The sequence below is a fragment of the Sinohyriopsis cumingii genome, chromosome 18 (assembly GCF_028554795.1).
Source record: "Sinohyriopsis cumingii isolate HCF-2022 chromosome 18, ASM2855479v2, whole genome shotgun sequence".
NCBI classification, from domain to species: Eukaryota; Metazoa; Mollusca; class Bivalvia; order Unionida; family Unionidae; genus Sinohyriopsis; species Sinohyriopsis cumingii.
This window is the reverse complement of record NC_142978.1, coordinates 27,058,506-27,084,738: the sequence shown is the minus strand read 5'-3', so window position 1 is coordinate 27,084,738 and position 26,233 is coordinate 27,058,506. Positions and strand designations below refer to the sequence as shown.

General features: G+C 36.6%; 1 protein-coding gene across 3 annotated transcripts in view; it reads left to right on the top strand.

Annotated features, from left to right (window-relative positions):
• LOC149776268 (nostrin-like) overlaps nucleotides 1–26,233 on the top strand; it is a 136,389-nt gene that overhangs the window by 48,672 nt on the left and 61,484 nt on the right. For all 3 annotated transcript variants that reach the window (XM_089942701.1, XM_089942700.1, XM_089942702.1), the window contains 3 exons: nucleotides 12,448–12,510; nucleotides 20,476–20,557; nucleotides 21,832–21,894. In XM_089942701.1, the coding sequence (XP_089798827.1) occupies nucleotides 12,448–12,510; nucleotides 20,476–20,557; nucleotides 21,832–21,894 (208 nt within the window). The remainder of the gene's footprint in view (nucleotides 1–12,447; nucleotides 12,511–20,475; nucleotides 20,558–21,831; nucleotides 21,895–26,233) is intronic.

Genomic DNA, 26,233 nt, shown 5'->3' with positions numbered 1-26,233 from the left:
TCCTTCTTTCTTTTCCCCAGATTTCTGTCCTAAGTCTGTCTCATCTTTCTCTCAGCTGTTCTTTAAAGGACAAAATTACCCCATAATTCTGTATACCCTGCTCTCTAGAGGTACATACAATTCACTTAAGTTACTGAGAGCTTGTTGCTATCCACACACTGCGTAAATTCTGACTTCGTACGGTAGGCCATTGACCTTGCTTCCAGTGGCAAGTCTTAAATTACCATGTGAACGTCTGTCGAATATTACCGTATTATTTTACATATGCTACTACATGTTCGATTACTATTGCATGAAATTCACAAAATGTAACTCACAACAATCCTTAACCTACAAGATTATCCAAGCATTACAAAATCAGATATAATTAGGTATGTATCATTAACTAATGACATCTGTATCGTCCTAACAAACAAAGGAAGTTATTTCATGTAACCCTATGAAATCATACACATATGAACATTTGGATCACATGCAGTCAGTTCTAACAATGAACTAATAACTGTATAATATAAAGGTAAATTACATAACAATTCTAGCAAAAACACTTTCCATGAAATTGAATAAAATAAATTGCTTAATAACTCTAGCATCAACACATTTCCATGAATTGAATAAATGATACAGAATATGGAAACCTAGTCATAGCAAACACATTTGCATTAACAAACAATTGAATAATAGAATATTATGTGAAACTAAAATTGAGTACCTTTTTGCTGATCTCTTTCAGAACTTGTGCATCCTAGCACTAAACATGTCTTTCTTTTAACAAGATGACCACCTAGTCCCTTTCTTGTTCCATGAGGAAGGCACTAATCTCTTTATGCTTTCCACGGAGTTGAGAATTAAGTTTCCTCTTCTAGAAAATTTCCAGACTAAAGAATTTCAGCTAAGGTCATCGCTTTAAAGTCTGATTGTTCTGAAGTTTGCATCCTAATTTATTCTGCCAAATCATAGGGAGTGGTGTGTAATTTTTCCCAAAGAAATAATTCCTTTCATCAGGTCAAGACAACTCAGAATCTGTGAACGACAGTGCGTGACAATTTCCCTTCGAAAAATTGATAAGTGGACATAAGGTTTCTGCCAAGCGGTTAGGATTGGTAGCTCAAATATTTACTTTCTAAGGACCTTGTTAAGATACCCCGGTCAATTTCACCGTGTTGGAATGCTGTCCCTTTGATGTTTACATTGACATGGGGGAGGTGAACAAAGAAACGTGATAGTGACCCTTCACGAAGACTTTTCTGGCTAAAATGCGATAAAATTTAATGCTCAATGCATCCAACTTTAAAGTTTGCTGCAATTCAAAATTTGACACTTCACAGTTGGCTAACCACAAACACACATTATTTTGGTGTGGGCTTTATAGGAGTTAATCAAGGTTTATTAATTTAAAATTGGATTGCCACTTAATGTTTAAAATCAAGGTGTAGGTACAAATATGTTTTCCAGAGGTTGTGATTTTTCAGTCATGTATTTGGCATAGACTGTTCTCTTTTAACTTACTGTTATGTTGGAAATGTATAGACATTTCCAAGTTACACCATTGACCAGTAAGGTGGTAAGCTATTTACTTGCAATATTAGAGGCAATATCTGCCAAGGAGGTAAGCTATTTACTTGGTATATTACAGATAATATGTACCAAGGAGGTAAGCTATTTCTTCTTTGAATACCTTACCCAATCATAATAACCTTTGGAGAACTACCACTACCTCACAAATCCAGCCCTCCCAGAGTCTACTTTAGCTAAAGGGAGCTCAACCTTGTCTGCAACCTATTGGCGGTTAGGCACAGTGATCTCCCCTTACATATAAGACTTCAAGGCACAATGTAGGAGTATCACAGTTATTACTTCTGCTCGTGCCAAGAAGCACCCTCTTGTCATGAGACACCTCGCAAAAGCCAGAAGCTACGTGGAAGATATACCACTATAAGTTGGAGGAGTTTTTCACTTCTAAGGAAAATATACTCCACCTATATTTCCAACTTTTTCTCACTTTCTATCATGACAAAGTCCTGCCTTTACATGTTGCCACACTTTGTCATAGTCGCACATTTAGGTACTTGCATGTGGAGCCTAAGCGACACTCAGTTCATGCTATACTTATTTATATGTACAAGTCTCATGTGCTCATATAACTCCTCTATATGTGTAATTCCTTTAGAAATGGGTACATACTGGTGAGTTCCTATCCAAATCTTTTGTAGCATCTGGGTGCCAAATTTAAAGTATGTTGAAGTCAGTTTCTAATTCAGAGCATTCTTTTAGTTCAGTGAGTGACAGACCTCATCCCTTTTCATCAGGTCAATGTCGTGCATTACAGGAGATCATAGCCTCACTCCAGACAATCAAGATGATGTTGCTTGTTCGACCAATACCATTGTTTACTCTACCATACACAAGGGTACGGAATGATTCTGCCTTCTGAACCTCCATTGAGGACGTTTTACTGCCCCTGGAGCTTTGTCATCTTCCTCCAACTCCTTCAACAACATGCACCAGTACTCCAGCATCTGTTGATCTTACTTAGTTATTTTCATAGTCTGGGAGAGTTACATCATTTCAGGCCTGCCTTCATCATCAGTTTGTCATTGGTTCTAACTTTTGCACTCCCACCAGGTTTGCATTTGGAAACCCAGCATTGACAGTGATCTCGCCGCATTGGGGATAACATAGGCACACTCCATACATATGGATCAGATGGTCCTTATTGACACTGTGCAGTTAGTGAGCGATATCGTTACCATGACTTTGTTGTTGGACTTCTGTTCTCTCAGGTTATCTTCCAACCGATGAAACATAGCTTATCTTCTCCCACTCAGAATACCTCAGGGCATGTATGGGAGTCAGTCTCAAATTAAGAGCACAGCCTCTATCCTCTACCTTCTGTTTAACATCCCAATGGATGAAGTATGCTAGCAAGCCATCAAGGAGACATGTTTCCCTTCCTTCTGCAGCCACAGCATTGATACAGGGATAGTATGGGGAATCAACAAAAGGACCCAAGGACCACCTATAGGACACAAACCTCGGAAAGCTGTCCTATTGAAGCTCCAACAATTTCATACCATGTGGATTTAGTTCCTGGGAGGGTTCTGTCATTTGTTCCACACCCTTTCTTTGGTCCCAATGGCAAATGACTCTCTACATTGGTCTAAGCACCCTCAATCCATTTATCCACACCCCTTGGTTCCCACTGGAAATACCACAGTGCAGTTTGAATGCCATCCATGAGGCAGACTTTGCCATCACTGTGGGTTTAGATGGTGCATACCTTCATTTCCCTATTCATAAGGCTCCCAGGATGTTCCTGCGATCCACCTACAACATTGTCTATCAATTCAGAGCATCCCAATTGAGGCTGAACGTAGGCCCCCTTGTCTGACAAATCGAGTAACAGCACATGTCCCGACTATTTTTATGGTGGCAACATCAAGTTATCTGGACAACATCCTGCAGCAACATCATTGAGTTAGTTCTAACCAGTCATAATAGCCCTTGTTACCAATCTGAACTTCTCATCAACAAGGAAAAAAATCTGACCTTGTACGATCTCAACAATTTGTTCACCTAGATATGGACTTCAATACACAGGCACCATATTTTGTCTCCCTTGGGATCAGACATTGAAACGACCCATGGTAGCACCTTACTTTTGAGGAATTCTCTCCTCCACACAGCAGCAGACATCATAGTCCCAGGTCACCTTCTTCCTCATTGCTACTTTTTTTCTGCATGAATGGAGTCCTCATGTTTGCCCAATGAACCATCCTCTCAACATTGGCACTTAATTGAGGCACCATTGATGGAATTCAGAGCAAAACCTAACTTGGCTCACAGTGGGTATGAATATATGCATCCACCCACTTAAGATTACATTCTGTACTGATGCAAGTACATAATGCTTGGGAGCCATCATTAACATCATTTCGGGATGCCAGCGGTGCATGCTTTCCCTAGGAATGACATTTTCATATCAATAATTCTGGAAATCGTGAACGCCTTTCATTGGGGGCAAGAATATTTAGATGGCAAAGGAGTTTTCATTCTGTCTGACAACTCCGCAGCAGTGACTTCTCTCAGCAACAAGGATCATCTCAATCCTACAATAGTGATTTATCTCCAGCAACAATGAGGACCCCAGTCCCCAGACCTTTGCGTCATGGTGTGGGACTTTTTGAAGTGGTGTCATCATCAACAAGCTATACAGGTTCACCATATCCTGTAACTCCTCAATGCACTAACCGACCCTTTGTCACAGAACAATCAACTAGTAAAGATGCAATCATCTCTCCATCCCTCAGTTTTCAGTCACATCTGTATCCAATGGGACCAACTGTTGGTGGGCCTGTTTGTGACAATTTGGAATGCCAAAACCCCATCCTTTGTCTCTCCTGTCCCAGACCCAACAGCTATGGTGATGGATGCCCTACTGTTGGATTGGATAAACCTGAACTCGTACAGCAACCCCACAACACCTCTGATTCCAAAGTGATACAGAAAGCAAAGGAATCAACCTGTAGCCTTATCCTCATAGCACCACTCTGTTGTGTATAAACTAACTCATCAATCTTGCATTGGAACCCGCAGAATGTGGGTTTTTCTTCATCTACTCATATAACCACAATGGCAGTTGTTTCATACTTGTCTGGAGACCCGAACATGCATGTCTGGATCATCTCAAACAGGCCCTCAGAATTAAACATTTTTGCAACCTGTCATTAGAGAATTGCTCAGTCATGATGGCCCTCCACTCCAAAAGCATATGATGTCAGTTGCACAGTTTCACCCAGTGGTGTGCAAATGAACATATCTTACCTCTCCAGGCACTGATACCACAGATAGCTAACTTCCTACTCTGGCTCTTCGAAAAGAGCAAGATAACACCAAATATGGTCCAAGGTTAACGCTCAATGATCGCCAACATCTTTCATCATCATAAGAGATTGGATATTGGACAAACCCAGGACTTGTCTGACCTTCTCACTAACTTTGTGTATACATGGCTAGAAATGTTAACCCTAGGCCCAAAGCAGAACCTATATTGTTTATTAACCTGGCTGGATAAGACACTTTATGAACCATTCTCAATGGTGTCTCTGGCACCCCTTTTTCATACAAGACCTGGTTTATTTGCAACTGCTTGCAGAATTCTTGAAATTCATGCCCTATCAGCTAGCAGACCCAATTTACATGCAAGTTCCGACTAGACAGGTCAGTCTTATTCATGATGACGTCTTCTTTCATTGCCAAGAACCATCTCTCTTCCATGGGTAGCTAAACTTTTCTCACAAAACCTGACTCATCTGCATACATCAAATAAAGTCACCTATAAGACCCTTTCCAGGTTTTCAGGTGATTCATTAATATGAACAGAGCTGTTGCTTCAAAGGAGATCATGTCTCTTTTTACTTCCAATAAAAGGACAGGAGTATTGATTGGAACAGATTATCACATTCTGCAGTAAGGGGGTTATTTTCTCAGCATATAGGGAAATAACCCCTGCTCAGTGAACTTTTACTCACTTCAGCTGAAGAGGTTCAAGCAGTAGGATGGATATTGGAGTCCACATTCTCTAGCTCTAAGATCTGTCCTCCCAGAGAGGCCAATTAAATCTAGTAGGACCTATATCTGCAGCTCAACATGTCTTCCTTCCAGATCAATCAACAGCTTCCTAAGATGTGGCTTCATGACTTCCGCTGGATTTTCATGAAATTGTTTTTTCTTGCCCTTATGAAGCCGTGCCCTAACAGATGGAGTCTCCTTCAGTTGGGTTACCTAGAAGCTAATACCTTACAGGACCAGAGTTGTTATCTCTGGGGTAAGGGAATGTACCTCCCTCTGTGTCTTACCTATTCTCCTGAGGTATTATGATTGGGTAATGTATTCAAAGAAGAAACCAATTTTCCCTAGTAAAATATATTTCTGACAAAATACTTACCCAATCATCATACACATACACCCTCCAAGCCTTCCCACAGTTACATCCATAGGGAGCCTGCCCTCTGCTCCAGTAATAACTGGGATATTCTTACACTGTGATACCGAGTCTTATATGCATGGGGAGATCACTTTGCCCAACTGACAAATAGGTCAGCAGACAACTTTTAGCTCCCTTTAGCTAAAAGTAGTATCTGGGAGGATTGGATTTGCGAGGTAGTGATAGTTGTCTGAAGGTATTAAGATTGACTCAGTATTTTCAAAGAAACATATTATACTTGGAAATATTGGTTTAGTTGGCATATTAGAGGCAAAATCTACCAATGAGGTAAGCTATTTACTTGGTATATTACAGGTAATATCTACCAAGGAAGTAAGCTATTTACTTGACATATTACAGGTAATATCTACCAAGGAGGTAAGCTATTTACTTGTAGATATTAGAGGCAATATCTACCAAGGTGGTAAGCTATTTACTTGGCATATTAGAGGCGATATCTACCAAGGAGGTAAGCTATTTACTTGGCATATTAGAGGCGATATCTACCAAGGAGGTAAGCTATTTACTTGGCATATTACAGGTAATATCTACCAAGGAGGTAAGCTATTTACTTGGCATATTAGCGACAACATTTAGCAAGAAAAGCACATATGTACTGAGATGTTTTACTGCATTTCTAATATGTAACTACAGTGTGGCTCAAACCTCACCAGAGATGATGTTATTGGGAAGAAAATTACAAATTCTTATGCTAACTTAATATATTTTCAGGGAGAAAGTCATCTCTGATGAATACTTCCTATGCATTTCATATTATGTAACTACTCAATTTCCAAGGCGGTGTAGTCAAGTAACTATGGTTATATAAAGAACTTGTATTGGATTTGTGTTTCACCAGCATTATATCTTAGCAATAAGACATGTTGCTCCTGCAATTGTAACTACTGGAAATAAACAAGCATATGCATTCAGACATGGTGAAAATAGGATTTTGGCATACACAAAGTTAAATCACTGGCTGTGAAAATGAGATTTTGTGTCATTGGCAATTACAAATTAAATTAATGGTGTAAAAATGGGATTTTGTAACATTGGTATACACAAATCAATGGCTGTGAAAAAGGGATTTTGTAACATTGGTATACGTAAATTAGTGGCTGTGAAAATGGGATTTTTTAACATTGGTATACACAAATCAGTGGCTGTAAAAATGGGATTTTGTAACATTGGTATACACAAATCAGTGGCTGTGAAAATGGGATTTTGTAACATCGGTATACACAAATCAATGGCTGTGAAAATGGGATTTTTTAACATTGGTATACACAAATCAGTGGCTGTGAAAATGGGATTTTGTAACATTGGTATACACAAATCAGTGGCTGTGAAAATGGGATTTTTTAACATTGGTATACACAAATCAATGGCTGTGAAAATGGGATTTTGTAACATTGGTATATACAAATCAGTAGCTGTGAAAATGGGATTTTGTAACATTGGTATACACAAATCAATGGCTATGAAAATGGGATTTTGTAACATTGGTATACGCAAATTAGTGGCTGTGAAAATGGGATTTTTTAACATTGGTATACACAAATCAATGGCTGTGAAAATGGGATTTTGTAACACTGGTATACACAAATCAGTGGCTGTGAAAATGTGATTTTGTGACATTGGCATACACAAAGTTAAATTTAGCATTTATATACACAAATCAATGGCTGTGAAAATGTGATTTTGTGACATTGGCATACACAAAGTTAAATTTAACATTGGTATACACAAATCAATGGCTGTGAAAATGGAATTTTGTGACATTGGCATACATAGTTAAGTTAATAGCATCATTACTAGCAAAGGCTTAAATAATTCTGTCAGTCTATTAAAATTATCCATAAAAAATAAGGTGTTTGCTCCGTGTGTATTATCCTCACGCTTTGTATCTTTCAGCATTATTTTCTTCAAAAAATATTCAGCCATTTTCTTTTATATCTGTTTTAGTGACAAAATGCACGGATGGGAATACAATTTCACTTTACCTCCACTGTTATGCATTTAAATTGATTTGATGAGAAAGGTTGCATTATATTTGCATTTGTTTTGCATCAGGCATTGTGCCAAGCATCTATTTACAGTGATAACAATGTGTATATAGCATCAGGCTTTCTTCCCTGCCTTTTTCCAGACTTAAGAAAAATTTTGAAATCAAAACTGAGATAAAATTAAGTTCACTCATTTTGCCAATTCTTGATGCTGCTCACCCATATTCCATGAACAAATGTTGTTGAAAGACAGTTTTCATTGAGTTCTGTATTGATATGGACATGTTCCAGGATCTTCAGTCTTTTTCACGCAATTTCCTCTGTCTCCATGTTTTTTCTTTGGACAACAAAATCTGACCATGTACAGGCAAGGTGAGGATCATGTGAAATTCTTGGAGAAACGTTTTTGTCACTTTTTTTCTATATGTACAGTCGACTCCAGTTAACTGCACAGCCTTGGGCCTGTCACGAGACTGTGCAGTTAACTGGAGTGTGCAGTTAACTGAAGTACGGTACAGTACAGCTTTAAATCAGCACGGCACGAATATAGGTGAAGAATAGCGTAAAAAGATGATTAGAATCCAGTCTTTCAACGTTTACTTAAATGAAACAAGAGTCTACAATGAACAGCACTAACATCATATTGTTGAATCAAACACAACGAAATTTCTGATTTCCGAAAGAAATCGGCAATTGATATCTGCACACATGTTTTACTAATAAGTTGGTGAATCGCTGACTCCATTATGTAAAACGGTTCAAACAGCTCACATTGTCTCTGTTCCATGAATCTGCATAAATTCTGGAGTGACTGTATAGCGACTTTAAATGAAACCTGGTCATTTACTGCATCATCATCATCACTTCTTTTGTCATTTTCTTCTTGTTTTGTCTCTGTAAGAGCTGTAACGATGGTTGAGTCATCGATTTCACCTTCCGTCTGAAGACTGTCATCTATTGCAACATATTGTTCGAATTCTTCTACATTCATGCCATGTGGCATTTTGAATGGGGTTTCGCCGATATAGGTGGGGTCATCAAGTGACTCGTCATCAGAAGGCACTGAAAAACTGGGCCGCCTATAGCAGTTTGCTACGGTTGACTGTGTTACATTGCTCCAGGCATTTCTAATCATATGAAGTGCATCTAAAGCTGTCAGCTTCCTTGTCTGGTTGGATGCTTTTTCTTTGGGAGATGATCCATCAATGTCTGACAGCAGTTTTTGAATAACAAGTGATCTATAGAACTTCTTGAAATTCGCTATAATTCCTTCATCCATTGGTTGAATCAGTGAAGTTGTGTTCGGAGGAAGGAAAACAATCTTAACATTTGACAGTTTGATGCCATCGCCATGAGCTGCACAATTGTTGCACAGCATAATGATGCCTCTCTTTGCAAACACATTTGATTGTCAACGCGCTTCAACCATCTCTTCAAATTTCTGTCGTCATCCAGGCATTTTTGTTTGCCTCATACTGTACTGGCAGCTTTTTCAAATTCTTAAAACATTCAAGGGAATGTGCTTTTACCAATCACCAAGGCATCCAATTTTTCGCTACCATCCATACTGCATGCTAACAAAATGGTCAAACGATCTTTGGCAATCTTACATCCCTGTGCTTCTGCTCCTTTGAAAGACAAAGCCCCATCAGGTAATGCCCGCCAGTACAACCCAGTTTCATCGGCATTGAAGATGTCTTTTGGTTGGTAGTCTTTAAGGATTTTGGGTAGAACATCAGTTACCCATCATTCAGCTCCAAAGTCGTCTGCATCCTGTTTTTTGCCATGTTGTCGTTTAAATTGAAATTATGCAAACCCGAACCATTTGCCAAATGATTAGCTTTTTCAAACAACAGTGGCCCACTTATCGGAATCTGTCGACTGCGAGCTTGATTGAACCATTGTAACAGCGCTTCTTCAACATCTACGGACTTGCCACCCCATTTGCGCTTCTGAGAAGGATTGCTGTTATTTTGCCAGTCTTCAATAATCTTCTTGTTCTTGAGGATTCACGAAATCACACTGTGACTCAAGTGCAACAGAGACCTGACTTCTGTTGTTCTCAACGCATTTTATGACTTCAAACCTTTGAGCTGACGTCAGGGATTTACACTTGCGACTAGTCTTTTTAGACTCTAAAATAAATGCTCATAAATTCAAGGTTGAACTTCCAATGATTACCCCCTAGTTCAAATCACGGTTTAGAGCAATGTTTCCCATGCTGTACTGTGATTGTTCCCACACTATTGCTCCCTGGTGGGCAGAGACATACATGTATCTACCATATCTACAACCTATGGCGTACTTTACATGACAGTCATTTACAAAGTCGCATTTACTGGCTTAATTTTTGGCTTATTTGAAGCACTACAGCAGTGGACTGGCAACAACTGATCCTGAATATACATTGTGCAGTTAACTGGAGTAAAATTGTTTTGAATAATGTGCCATAGGCAGAAAATTTATCATGCTATTATCTGGAGTGTGCATTTAAGCGAAGTACAGTTATCCGAAGTTTGTTCCCATTGAAAAGCATTGGAAAAAACGGGACCGGCGTGACTATGTGCAGTTATTCGGAGTGTGCAGTTAACCGATGTGCAGTTAAGTGGAGTCAACTGTACATGGTGAAAGTTTTTTATTAAAGTTTTTCTGGCAGGATATAATTTCCATGCCCTAAAGGGGCAGAGCTGTTGTACTTGGACTGCTCATTCATGTCTTCTTGTATGATTCCTCCCTCCCTTCAGCCCTTGGGCATGGTCAGAATCATTGGAAAAGTTTTCCAGTTAAGTTTTTCTATAGATCCTAGCCCATGAGAGGAAACATTATCGTGCTTAACTCTGGAATCATTAATCAGTAAGCGTTGCCATTTTGTATCCACATGCTTCAATCTAGTTCCATTAGACCAATCTATGGTCAGTTTTAAGATTTTTTTTTGTTCCAAAACTCTGTGAGCATAGCAATCATATTTTAATGGCATAAGTTCAGGAAGCTTTGTCCTTTTGTATCCATACACCTATACATTTCCTAATGCAGCTCATGCCAGGTCAAGGTTATTTGAAAATAAAAATGTATCTGTATTAGACATATGTATTTCCTTAAAATTCTTTTAAAATTTATTTGAGTTTACAAAATGACAGGACAGCTCTGGTGGCCTAAGTGGTTAGAGCATCATTCATGGATATGTGAGGTTGTGGGTTCCAACCCTGGCTGAGTCATACCAAAGACTTATAAAATGGTACTAGCAGCTGTCTTGCATAGCACTCGGCATTAAGAGATTAGTATTAGGACTGGTCTGTCAGATGTCAGGATAATGTGACTGGGTGGGACATCATGCTACATGTCTGTGGTATTAATTAAGAACATGTTTTGTAGACATTTCCAAATTATCCATATTTATTTAACGCACACTGGTATTTTTTATTCCCAGGGTCCCTAAAAGGTGCCAAATCAGTGTACATTTACTACTGTAATTTTCATTTCATGTGTCTACTCAAGACACCTCATTTTCTACATGTAAATAATAAGTGATGAAAACGGCTGACCACATTATTCGAATTTTTGTCAAGGGAATCTTTGTTGGCAGTGAGACATAGTAGTCTATTTTCTTCCTCCCATGGCATTATCTTTGAAATCAACAGTTTGTTAGAGTTGGTTAAAGTTTTTCATTGCATATATTTCCTGAACCCCTTCTTACATTCAAATCATATTTGGCTTGTAGTATTATAAAACTGAAAAAATTCTTTCTACAACAAGCTCACTAGCCCCTTTTAAGTTGAGGTCAGAGTCTCAGTCATAGTACATTTGTGTTAAAGTTTTGATTAAAGTCTTTAATTTGCTTATGTTTCCTAAACCTCTTGATAGATTCTCACCTTATTTGGGCTGAATCATTATAGAGCTAAGACAATTGGTTCTACAACAAGCTCATTGCCTCTGACCTTGGGGTCAAGGTCACACCTTTAGAAAATTTGTTGTAGGTTTTGTTTAAAGTTTTCTTTCATTTGCATGTATTTCCCAAACCAATTGTTGGATTTTTTCATACTTATAATGAATTATTTTTCAGCTAAAATGATTAATTCTGTAACATGCTATTTCAGTCTTTTGACCTTAGTGTCAAGGTCATACATTTTACACCTGTGCTCTGGTCATGGGCATGATGTGCAGGACTTAGCCTTCTTGTAAATATATAAAGGCAAATATGATATTTTCTTCTTGTGTCCTGAGTTTTACATAAAACTCAGATTACATTTCAAGTGGTTAAACTTGATGTTGATTTTGGACCTATTCATTTACTGAGAGATACTGACCCAGTTATGTACCTAGAATTGAAGAAACAGACACATATTGATGTCTTGCCAGGCTTGAAAAATAGACCCAAATAGGTGGCACATTTTTATGCATTTATACTGTAAATGTTTGTATAAATATATTGAACTTTTTTACTTGTCCTAATTCCAGGACAATGATAGCTGGGTGGAAAGCTGTTGGTACAATTATGGAACAAGAGGCAGAGCTTCACAAGTAAGTATTGAAATATAAATATCAAAATAACACTAAGCATCCCCTTCCTTTTTGTTTAAAAGTGGTTTAGTGTTTGTATTTGTTTGCCAAAATAATTTTTTAATGCTTTGCTCTGTTTCAGACAGTTGTTGTTGTTGTAATGGGGTTTAATGCCATTTTTCAGCATAAGATAGGCTATACATGGCGGCCCGTATTAATGGTGGAGGAAGAACGTGGGAAAACCCTGGAAAGAACCACCAACCCATGAGAAGCTACCGGCAAGCTTTCTCACATACCCACATTAGTCGAGCCCGAAGCGTTTCAGACGTTTTTTTACAGTTTCATTTTTTCCTGAACTTCTTGTTTTGGACACAATCTGAGGTGACCTAGTGTCTCATTTTCAACTATAATCTCAGTGTGCTTGCTGGTAACTAAACAAATGTAATTTGCTTCAATCTGACATGAATAGGACCTAATTACCTCATAAAATACTTGCACTTACATAGCAAGAAATATTTAAGGTGACTATGAGCCAATAACTAAAATAATTTAAAACCCTTTGTGCCACTTGCCATGAGATTCATCCCTTTGTCTTTTTGATATGGCCACTATAATGTGCAAAGACCAGAAGAGCTTATTGGATGATCTGATGTCCGTTGTCCATCATCTGTCGACTGTCATCTATCTGTCCATTTGCACAAGTTTGTTATCAATACTCCTGTTAAACTGCTGGATGATTGCCTGTAAACTTTACACATGCATTCATCGTGTGGTTTAGATGGTCCTAAATGAAAATGGTTTTGTTCAGACATCTAATATGGCCACCATGGCAGCCATCTTGAAAATATTTGTTATCACTACTTCTCATGAATAGATGGTCATATAAGCATGGGGTTTTCACTGAACGATTCATTATGATTTCTAATTGGTGCTGAATACAAATAGTGCTGATCTGATGTCTCATATGGCCCCCATGGCATCCATTTTGAAACTCTTGTTATTGCTACTCCTTCAGAATAGATGGTCATATTAAAAGACTTGTTATGATATTTAGGTGGTACTAAAGAAAGCTTTCACATTAATATGGCCCCCATGGCAGCCATTTTAAACATCTTGTTATCATAACTCTACTTGAACAGAAAGTCATATTGATGTAGGGTTTACACCAAAATGTTAATTATCATGTCCAGATGGTCTTAAATAAAATTGTGCTTATGTGATTTCCAGTATGTCCATCACAGCTGGCATTTTTAAAATCTTGTTATTGCCATTCTAAAATGGAAAGTCATATTTTGAAAATATTATTATCTCTACTCCTCTCCAAATGGATGTCTATGTCAACTGGCCCTCATCAGCAGACTTCTTACAAGGCCTAGTTGGTTCAGAACGAAAATGGTGTCAGTCATACATCCAGTATGGCTGCCATGACATCTGTCTAAAAAGTCTTGTTGTCGCTACTTTCCCAGAATGGATGATCGGGACTTTACCAAAAGACTTCTAATGATGTCCTCTTTGTCCTAAATCTCAAGCTGATATCTGTTATGTGTATCAGACCAAAAGCTTGTTGCTGCTGAACAATATCAGAGATGGTTTAAAGACTTTACAGCTAAAAGGAAGAAATGGTCTTTTTTAAATTCCTGGAAATTCTTTTTGCCTAGTGGAGTGTCAGTCCCTTCAAGGGACTCTTGTTTTTAATTTTAAAGATTTGTTGAATGAGCATGTATCATTTTTCCTTTTTATAGAGCCACTGGTTGTATACCAGAAAAACGTATGCATTGGCATCTTAGTATGACAATCAGCATCTGTTAGCAGAAGTTTCTTATATCTAGTCTTCTAAACTAGTGGGAAGATTGCCATCAAACTTTACAGGTACATTCTTCCCAAGGTCTGGTTGGTCTTAAATAAAAATGGTGCTCTGTACATAGAGTATGACTTCCATGGCAGCCATTTGGAAAATCGTTTTGCTACTACTGTGGTCCCCCTCTTATACGGCACTCGTTCAGCACTGGAAAGTGACTATAAGATGGGTGTTATATGGCACTCTTTCATCACTGGAAAGTGACTATAAGATGGGTGTTATACGGCACTCATTCAGCACTGGAAAGTGACTATAAGATGGGTGTTATACGGCACTCCTTCAGCACTGGAAAGTGACTATATAATAAGATGGGTGTTAAACGGCATTCCTTCAGCACTGGAAAGTGACTATAAGATGGGTGTTATACGGCACTCCTTCAGTACTGGAAAGTGACTATATAATAAGATGGGTGTTATACGGCATTCCTTCAGCACTGGAAAGTGACTATAAGATGGGTGTTATACAGCACTCCTTCAGTACTGGAAAGTGACTATATAATAAGATGGGTGTTATACAGCATTCCTTCAGCACTGGAAAGTGACTATAAGATGGGTGTTATACAGCACTCCTTCAGTACTGGAAAGTGACTATAAGATGGGTGTTATACGGCATTCCTTCAGCACTGGAAAGTGACTATATAATAAGATGGGTGTTATACGGCACTCCTTCAGCACTGGAAAGTGACTATAAGATGGGTGTTATACAGCATTCCTTCAGCAGTGGAAAGTGACTATATAATAAGATGGGTGTTATACGGCATTCCTTCAGCACTGGAAAGTGACTATAAGATGGGTGTTATATGGCACTCCTTCAGCACTGGAAAGTGACTATAAGATGGGTGTTATACGGCACTCCTTCAGCACTGGAAAGTGACTATAAGATGGGTGTTATACAGCATTCCTTCAGCACTGGAAAGTGACTATAAGATGGGTGTTATACGGCACTCCTTCAGCACTGGAAAGTGACTATAAGATGGGTGTTATACGGCACTCCTTCAGCACTGGAAAGTGACTATATAATAAGATGGGTGGCCTTTCCAGAGGGGGATAATATTTGTGAGAATTATGTGTATGTAGTAAGAAGCTACATATAACTTCAAAGCATTTATCTCTTTAAGGGGCCCCGAGTGGCCGAGTGGTCTAAAGCGCTTTCCATTACGGATCATTGCCATCTCACCTCTGTCTGCATGGGTTCGAGTCTCCGATTCGGCCAATGTGGGTATCTGAGTAAGCTTGCCAGTAGCTTCTTGTGGGTCGGTGGTTCTTTCTGGGGTTTTCCCGGGTTCTTCCTCCACCAATAATACTGGCTGCCATGAATAGCCTATCATGTGCTGAAAAATGGCGTTAAACCCTACAACAACAACAACAACAACAACAATCTCCATTTAAAATTAGCATTAATTATTAAAAGGTTCTTCTTGTCATTACAACAGACTTATTTAATAGTTCTTATTCATAAGCATGAGATGTTAGTGGGGTAGTGTTGGCATGCAAATTAAAAAACCATTAAAAAATGTCAATCTTAACCTTAGTACATACATTGCTTAGCATTTAAAATAATTCTCTTTCATTTTGCTCCATTTTCCTACTGCTGAAGAATAGTCTCCTTATCTGTTACAATCTTGTTTATTTGAGTCTTCCCAAGAGTACTTGAGCTCTCCCCATTGTTGTCAAGTTGAATAACTTTTACTTTGATTATATGTTAAAGTTTTGTAATGATTTTTGCCTATGTTGCTAATTGTACTGTAATTTAATTATGTGGATGAAACATTTGTAGAGTAGATGAAATGCTTGGTCTATAATGGAAATGACAGCTGTACTGTCACATGATTTTTTTGGTTTTTGTCTGGTATCCTGTTTTGTTCAAGGTTAATTTCTCACTGTGTGTTAATCTACAAAAACTATATTTTACCTATGCTGACCATGTTATTATCTTGACAGTTATGTCTGGTGGTAATCATCAAAGACAAAATCTGCTGTGTGAAGCCCCAAATTCTATTCTAACGTTGTTGACCCCATTTCCTGTAAACGTCATTGTTAATGATATGATATTAACCTGAATGATACATGTATCCTTTAACCAGCACTTCTTTCAGTAACGAAAACCTGACTTTGGATAATGGACATCAATAAAGATAATTGGATTACTTAAATTACTGTATCAGTTAAGTATTGGTTCTTCACACATTAAAATAAAATGTGTCTGCTTGTGATGTGTTTTACATTTTTACACTGATGGTCACATTAGAGGGGTGGCCTTTCTTGAGGGGTACTTTTGAACACAAACTTGTTTTTGAACACAAACTTGTAGGTGCCAAGAAATTCTGGCCATAAAATGTTGGTGGTAAATGGTCAGGGGAGCCATTCATGAAGGGGACAACCGTACTCCGAAATAGATGGCCATATCAGCATGGGGTTTTCACTAAAGATTTCTGATAATGTCTAGTTATTTCTTTTTTGGTATTGTTAATGACATCAGCATAAAGATGCCTGTTAGCTACTGTATTAATGCAGGCATGTGCAACTTCCTCCAGGACGTAGGCTGGATAGCGATTTTTTAAATTTATTCATATGATGTAAATGAAGCTGGATGAAACCAGGTCATGGGTCATAGGTTGCACATACCTTTATTAAGGTTTGTGTTAGTCACATAAAAGGGACATCAGTGTAAAGATTCCATCTTAAGTATTTTATTAAGTTTTGTCTAAGTCTCATGAAAGTTACATTTACATCAAGATCTAGTGTAAGTTATTGTATTTAGATTCGTGTAAGTCAGATGATATCAGCATCAAGATTCCTTGTTAAATATTGTACTAAGGGTTGTATAGGTCACATACAAGTGTCATCACTATAAAGTGGCCATATTGAGTATCGTACATGTACAGTATTAAGGTTTTTATAAGTTACATACAAATGACATGTGTCATCAGCATAAAGGTGTGTGCTAAGTTATTATATTATGGTTTGTGTAAGTCACATACAAGTGACACTAGCATCAAGATTAAATACGGTGTGACCCTACTATGGGTTACAACATGTACATGTTAATGCTGTGAGTTTACCCTGCAAACATCAATGCCTGTTTGTATCAAATATAACACCCTATAGCACCCTCCATTATATTAAAGATTTGGATATAACACGATTGTGGTGTGGATCCTGAAATTTCATATACATTTTTCATACACATTTTTGTCCTTTTCTTAAAAGTATGAAAAGTAACGTGTAAAAAGTTTTGTCTTTTTTGGGAAGAGATCATTTCTGAATTCTAATATATGATGTATTACATGGCTCCCTCAATTTTATATACATGTATTTATCTTGTACACGAAAAGAGTTTTTTTCTTATTAAATGTACAGAAAAATGACAGGTAAAAAGTTTATTCAGGGATCATGCTGGGGTTTGCCAATGTCACGAATTGCACATTATTTTCCTTGCTGGTGAAAATATACAATCTGGTGACCCCCCTTCCCTTAATTATACAACTTAGGTTTGGAGCAAAGAAATTCAGAGGCACCATGAAAGCCGCAAACTTGATATAAAATGCACTGGAATTTATATAAAGTTAGATAAATTCATTGTTCAGATTGATTAACCATCTTAACAATGCATTGTTATATCATAATCAGTTATTCGAGCATCTGACCTGAATACTGTATGCTGCGAGATCTTTGCATTTAAAAATTTAAAAAAGAAACATTTCTGGTAGCGGAGATCAACTGGACAAGGCACTGTCTCATAATGGATCTTTCAGATAAAATAGTAATTAATGTTTTATTTTGACTGACCTCTGTATATGGATGGTAAGTAAAATTCCTCTTCATTTCATTCATAGAATTAAATACTTCAGAACACTCATATTTTCTGTAAAAATCCCAGTGAGAACGGAACCGGATACCTTTGTATTCATTGTCTGTTTGCAACTTGAAATGCAACACCCCTCCCCCCAATAAGGAAATATACTTGTTGGTTTATCTTTTGTACCGGGACGAGCTACACTTGAACAACTTTTGAAGGCAGGAAAAGTAACTGGTATAATTGACCAAATGATGGCTAATTTATTATGCTTTTAAAATGTATTTAGATAAAGTTGTTTTGCTGGAACGTCAAAGAAAACTGATAACCTTTGAAGCACAAGTTGTTCTGTATAAATACTAAGCAAATAAAAGAAAACAGTCTCAAGCAATGTTCTATGATTATTTGATGATGCTGCCACAATAAGAAACAGACATCTGTTTGAAAAGCTGTTTTTTAGTGGTAACTTCAATAACACATGCTTCCTTTATCAGAGAAAGCCGACTACAGTTTTCAGTAAAAACAAATAACCTTTCATCACCAAACTTAAATAATATCAAAGGAATCTGAAAGATTGTTGTTGCATGTTCCAAAGAGACTGGAACACGTTTATTTTGCCATGAAAGTTTAATTCTGCAGAAGAAGAAAAAAATACGATCACTACCAACGGTGGCATAAAATGCAAATTAAATTTCCAATCTTTTGAAACTATATATATGGCCATCAAGTCAGTTGAAGATGAGATATCCCCAGGGTAGCCTCGGCAAGATGATACTGTCTCCATCTTACCAGAATCTAGGCCAATTTAAGTACATGTACATGAGCATGTTAACAGCTATAGTCATGTGCTACTTGCGACAATTGTAGTGAATTGTTAAGTGACAATCGGATAAATATCAATTAACTATGTGTACCATTATTATGTTATTTACTGTTTCTATTAAAACACAATAAAATAAAAAAATTCCTGTCCCAGAACTTTTGGAGAATTTTTTTTCCACCTTGATTATATATCCAAAGACTTAGGAAATGAAATAAATTGTGTTTAATTTGTGCCCTCCCCCAAAACTGCATGATACAGTAAAATAGATAAAAAAAATCACTTATTTGATAATAAAATAAAAGAAACTAACATTGTATCATTTATTCCCTTTTTTGTTTTAATGGGCAATTTATTAAAGGCAATAATATATCCACAAACTCCATAATATATAGTTTATGCATCCATAGTGTGTATCACTTTTGTTGGGTAACATAACATGTTGGTTATTGGTTGTAATATAGAGAAACAAATCTTGTTTGGTTGTCCTCAAAGGTTTGGATGTTATCAGACTGAAAACTGGATACAGCAAGTTGCAAATGAGAGAGAGAAATATCAACCTGTTGCTTGAAGGCACCTGCCATTCATGCATCTCACATTGTAAGGTACAAAATAACCAAGAGTGTATTATATCCAGGTTAACAATATGACAGTGTCTCACAATTAAAAATTATGCTTAGAAAATGTGTTCACTTTGTTGCTTTTATGGGTTACATCATATACACATTAATGCTGTGATTTTACCCTGTAAACATCAATGCCTGTTTTTGTATCAAATATAATTATAATAGGCAAACAAATAGAAGCCTAGGTGTTCAGTAACACACCTGGTAGGCAAGAATAAAGTCATTGTTTGAACTTACTGGCAGGATATCAGATATAAAGGTTATTTTATTACAAAGCAAGCAAGCCCTGGAAGGCAACTTTGGATTCTTTTAAGTGTGCCAATTTTTAAATTATTTTTATATATACAAAATTGACCAAGAAAAGGAATTCCAACTTCGGTTACTTTTTAATTGTATTCACAGGAGTTTTGAAAATAAACTGAAACAATAGAACAGTTTTTTAAGTGGCACAATCTAGCACATTGTTCATGGACATTAATGATCCAGCATTTCCCAGAAGATTTGGAGGAAAAAATCATTCGATGAATTTGTATAGGCCAGAAGAGAACAAGATTTTCACTGACAATATGATCAATAACATGGATGAAACTCCAGTGTACTTTGGTCTCATTCCTGGACAGACTGAAGATAAGAATCGGGTTAAAAGTGTGAGAATTATATATTGTAAATATAGTAACTATTGTACTAAGGTTTGTCTGAGTCGTATAAAAGTGACATCAGTATAAATATTCAATGTCAGGCTATGTGTTAAGGTTTGTGTGTCCCATAATTACAGAGAAAGAGAAAGAGAGAGAGAGAGAGAGCTTCATCAGTTTGTACATACAACATTTGAGACATTGCATTCCATGAAACCATGTTTTTATTCATTGAACACATTTTTTTTGCAGGAATTTTGCCGCAGCTCTGTATGAGGATATCAGCAAGCCCATGAAACAGCTAGTAGAGGCACAACACAAGGCCAGGAAGCCAGTTAGTACCTTTGTGATGACACTAAACTAATCAGCTTAAAGATTGTGTTGTCTCTGTGATGACACTAAACTAATCAGCTTAAAGATTGTGTTGTCTCTGTGGTGACACTAAAATAATCAGCTTAAATATTGTGTTGTCTCTGTGATGACACTAAAATAATCAGCTTAAAGATTGTATTGTCTCTGAGATGACACTAAACTAATCAGCTTAAATATTGTGTTGTCTCTGTGATGACACAACTAATCAGCTTAAATATTGTGTAGTCTCTTTTAATAAGTCAGCTTGAGTTTGGGAACATTTTGTCTTTATGTGAATGGGTTGTAAAAGCAGGTGAAATATATAGGCTGGTAAAGCAGAAAATTGCTGCTGATGAGAGGTAAGTATTGTGGGAGGTTTGACAAAGAATAGAACAAGAAAAGCATCATACTCAATTCTATAATACATCACTCGTATACAATTTAAATTCTTTAAATTACTTTGTTTCAGATTCTAATATACAGTGTATCCAATCTTAACATTGTAACTTGTCATCTACTGTTTATACTCACTTGTAGGTTGGGTCCAACTGCAAACAATATTGACCCTGATCTGTCGGTACTGTGGCAGATATTCGTCTGTGCAGCTTGCAGTTGGATCTGTCATCCAAGTCAGTATATGTGTATGTAGTAAGTGCTGACAGAATTTTGGTGTGTGTGTTGTGAATGTTCTGATCACCTTTAGAGTTTTCATAGCATAAATCAGTATAGGTCTCATTTGATATGAACAGAGCTTTGTTATAAGAGGAAAAATATATGGACCTGTTAGAGATAAAACAGTGCATTCTATTAACCTAAATTAGGACTAAGTTTGATCTTTTAAAAAAGGTGGAAAGGAACACAAACAAAACAAAACAACCATCTCTACATGATAAAGATGTTACATTTTGTTCGTGGTTTTGTTGATTACGGGAACCAAACTTTAGTCCCTTGTACATTTTTGGATAGATCTATATGTGTGTCTAATTTTTAAGCAAAATCTGACAAATATATGCAAATCTGTACAAGTTAGAGTGACTAATTTCCTCCTATTTATCAAAACAGATTGAAGCAACAGTTGACATCTGTACAAGTTGGAATGACTAATTTTGTGTTATTTATCAAAACAGATTGAAGCAACAGTTGACATCTGTACAAGTTGGAATGACTAATTTTGTGTTATTTATCAAAACAGATTGAAGCAACAGTTGACATCTGTACAAGCTGGAATGACTAATTTTGTGTTATTTATCAAAACAGATTGAAGCAACAGTTGACAAAGCCTATAAAGCAGTTGCAGATAAAAGAGCAGATGAGTATAAGGTAATGGTGATTTCAGTCATCACTACGTATGAAATGTACGAATTTCCTTTTATTGTAGGTATGGGCACAAATGTTAGATTTTGTTTTTGACAAGACAAAATATGCAACTGCTTTGCTCAGTAAAGTGCAGGAAATTCATTAGAGTAGTGAATTTAATTACAGCCAAACCTGTTCTAACAGGCACCTTTACACAGCATTCACCTGGTCACAATGGCCATTCTAATTTCCTCCTGGGAAATTCTGAAATTATTAATTACCTATTTTAATGCCATATATATAATGGTCATCTGCTTTCAAAAGTGACCAGGTGCTTCATGAGGAAAGCATTGTATAAATAAAGGAGTCAATGAGCAAACATTTCTTATCTTGTACTCACAATACTCCAGTTCCATTGTCAGTGAAACTCAGAGATGTCAGTATGCCAAATTCAAAAAGGAAGCAGATTTTATAGATCAGGCAGTTTGTATAACTGACAGAGGGTTGAATCAGTTCACTTGGTGAATGGCGGAAAAAGTAGTCATGTTATTGCAATGGAAATGGAAATTATCTTTCATGCTAGTGTGATGGGTTTAATTTGATATCGTCATCCATTTGCCTCTTAATTAAAACTGCCTGTGATGAAAAAGTTCATCTTTGAGAAGAGATACTAGCTACATCCTCTTTCTTGAGGGTGAGGGGTCATTCATTGTTTAAACTTTTCTGTAAATGCAGGCGAAGTTTTAGTTCATGGGTCACAAGAAATAGCCTTATACAGTCTATTGTTATTCCCTACTCGTCATATATGTATTTTATTATGATTCCCTACTCGTCATAGATGTATTTTATTATGATTCCCTACTTGTCATAGATGTATTTTATTATGATTCCCTACTTGTCATAGATGTATTTTATTATGATTCCCTACTCATCATAGATGTATTTTATTATGATTCCCTACTCATCATAGATGCATTTTATTATTATTCCCTACTCATCATAGATGCAGTTTATTTTGATTCCCTACTCATCATAGATGCAGTTTATTTTGATTCCCTACTCGTCATAGATGCAGTTTATTTTGATTCTCTACTCGTCATAGATGCAGTTTATTTGGATTCCCTACTCATTACAGATGCAGTTTATTTGGATTCCCTACTCATCATAGATGCAGTTTATTTTGATTCCCTACTCATCATAGATGCAGTTTATTTTGATTCTCTACTCATCATAGATGCAGTTTATTTTGATTCCCTACTCGTCATAGATGCAGTTTATTTTGATTCTCTACTCGTCATAGATGCAGTTTATTTTTGGATTCCCTACTCATTACAGATGCAGTTTATTTGGATTCCCTACTCATCATAGATGCAGTTTATTTTGATTCCCTACTCATCATAGATGCAGTTTATTTTGATTCTCTACTCGTCATAGATGCAGTTTATTTTGATTCCCTACTCATCATAGATGCAGTTTATTATTATTCCCTACTCATCATAGATGCAGTTTATTTGGATTCCCTACTCATCATAGATGCAGTTTATTATTATTCCCTACTCATCATAGATGCAGTTTATTTGGATTCCCTACTCATCATAGATGCAGTTTATTATTATTCCCTACTCATCATAGATGCAGTTTATTTGGATTCCCTACTCATCATAGATGCAGTTTATTATTATTCCCTACTCATCATAGATGCAGTTTATTTGGATTCCCTACTCATCATAGATGCAGTTTATTTTGATTCCCTACTCATCATAGATGCAGTTTATTTTGATTCCCTACTTGTCATAGATGCGGTTTATTATTATTCCCTACTCATCATAGATGCAGTTTATTATTATTCCCTACTCATCATAGATGCAGTTTATTTTGATTCCCTACTCATTATAGATGCAGTTTATTTGGATTCCCTACTCATCATAGATGCAGTTTATTTTGATTCCCTACTTGTCATAGATGCGGTTTATTTTGATTCTCTACTCGTCATAGATGCAGTTTATTTGGATTCCCTACTCATCATAGATGCAGTTTATTATTATTCCCTACTTATCATAGATGCAGTTTATTTGGATTCCCTACTCATCATAGATGCAGTTTATTTGGATTCCCTACTCATCATAGATGCAGTTTATTATTATTCCCTACTTATCATAGATGCAGTTTATTTGGATTCCCTACTTATCATAGATGCAGTTTATTTGGATTCCCTACTCATCATAGATGCAGTTTATTTTGATTCCCTACTCGTCATAGATGCAGTTTATTTTGATTCTCTACTCGTCATAGATGCAGTTTATTTGGATTCCCTACTCATTACAGATGCAGTTTATTTGGATTCCCTACTCATCATAGATGCAGTTTATTTGGATTCCCTACTCATCATAGATGCAGTTTATTTTGATTCTCTACTCATCATAGATGCAGTTTATTTTGATTCCCTACTCGTCATAGATGCAGTTTATTTTGATTCTCTACTCATCATAGATGCAGTTTATTTGGATTCCCTACTCATTACAGATGCAGTTTATTTGGATTCCCTACTCATCATAGATGCAGTTTATTTTGATTCCCTACTCATCATAGATGCAGTTTATTTTGATTCTCTACTCGTCATAGATGCAGTTTATTTTGATTCCCTACTCATCATAGATGCAGTTTATTATTATTCCCTACTCATCATAGATGCAGTTTATTTGGATTCCCTACTCATCATAGATGCAGTTTATTATTATTCCCTACTCATCATAGATGCAGTTTATTTGGATTCCCTACTCATTATAGATGCAGTTTATTTGGATTCCCTACTCATCATAGATGCAGTTTATTATTATTCCCTACTCATCATAGATGCAGTTTATTTGGATTCCCTACTCATCATAGATGCAGTTTATTTGGATTCCCTACTCATCATAGATGCAGTTTATTTTGATTCCCTACTCATCATAGATGCAGTTTATTTTGATTCTCTACTCGTCATAGATGCAGTTTATTTTGATTCCCTACTCATCATAGATGCAGTTTATTATTATTCCCTACTCATCATAGATGCAGTTTATTTGGATTCCCTACTCATCATAGATGCAGTTTATTATTATTCCCTACTCATCATAGATGCAGTTTATTTGGATTCCCTACTCATCATAGATGCAGTTTATTTGGATTCCCTACTCATCATAGATGCAGTTTATTATTATTCCCTACTCATCATAGATGCAGTTTATTTGGATTCCCTACTCATCATAGATGCAGTTTATTTGGATTCCCTACTCATCATAGATGCAGTTTATTTTGATTCCCTACTCGTCATAGATGCAGTTTATTTTGATTCTCTACTTGTCATAGATGCAGTTTATTTGGATTCCCTACTCATCATAGATGCAGTTTATTTTGATTCCCTACTTGTCATAGATGCAGTTTATTTTGATTCTCTACTCGTCATAGATGCAGTTTATTTTGATTCCCTACTCATTATAGATGCAGTTTATTTGGATTCCCTACTCATCATAGATGCAGTTTATTATTATTCCCTACTCATCATAGATGCAGTTTATTTTGATTCCCTACTCATCATAGATGCAGTTTATTTGGATTCCCTACTCATTATAGATGCAGTTTATTTGGATTCCCTACTCATCATAGATGCAGTTTATTTTGATTCCCTACTCGTCATAGATGCAGTTTATTTTGATTCCCTACTCATCATAGATGCAGTTTATTTGGATTCCCTACTCATCATAGATGCAGTTTATTTGGATTCCCTACTCATCATAGATGCAGTTTATTTTGATTCCCTACTCGTCATAGATGCAGTTTATTTTGATTCTCTACTTGTCATAGATGCAGTTTATTTGGATTCCCTACTCATCATAGATGCAGTTTATTTTGATTCCCTACTTGTCATAGATGCAGTTTATTTTGATTCTCTACTCGTCATAGATGCAGTTTATTTTGATTCCCTACTCATTATAGATGCAGTTTATTTGGATTCCCTACTCATCATAGATGCAGTTTATTTTGATTCCCTACTCATCATAGATGCAGTTTATTTTGATTCTCTACTCGTCATAGATGCAGTTTATTTGGATTCCCTACTCATCATAGATGCAGTTTATTTTGATTCCCTACTTGTCATAGATGCGGTTTATTTTGATTCTCTACTCGTCATAGATGCAGTTTATTTTGATTCCCTACTCATTATAGATGCAGTTTATTTGGATTCCCTACTCATCATAGATGCAGTTTATTATTATTCCCTACTCATCATAGATGCAGTTTATTATTATTCCCTACTCATCATAGATGCAGTTTATTTTGATTCCCTACTTGTCATAGATGCGGTTTATTTTGATTCTCTACT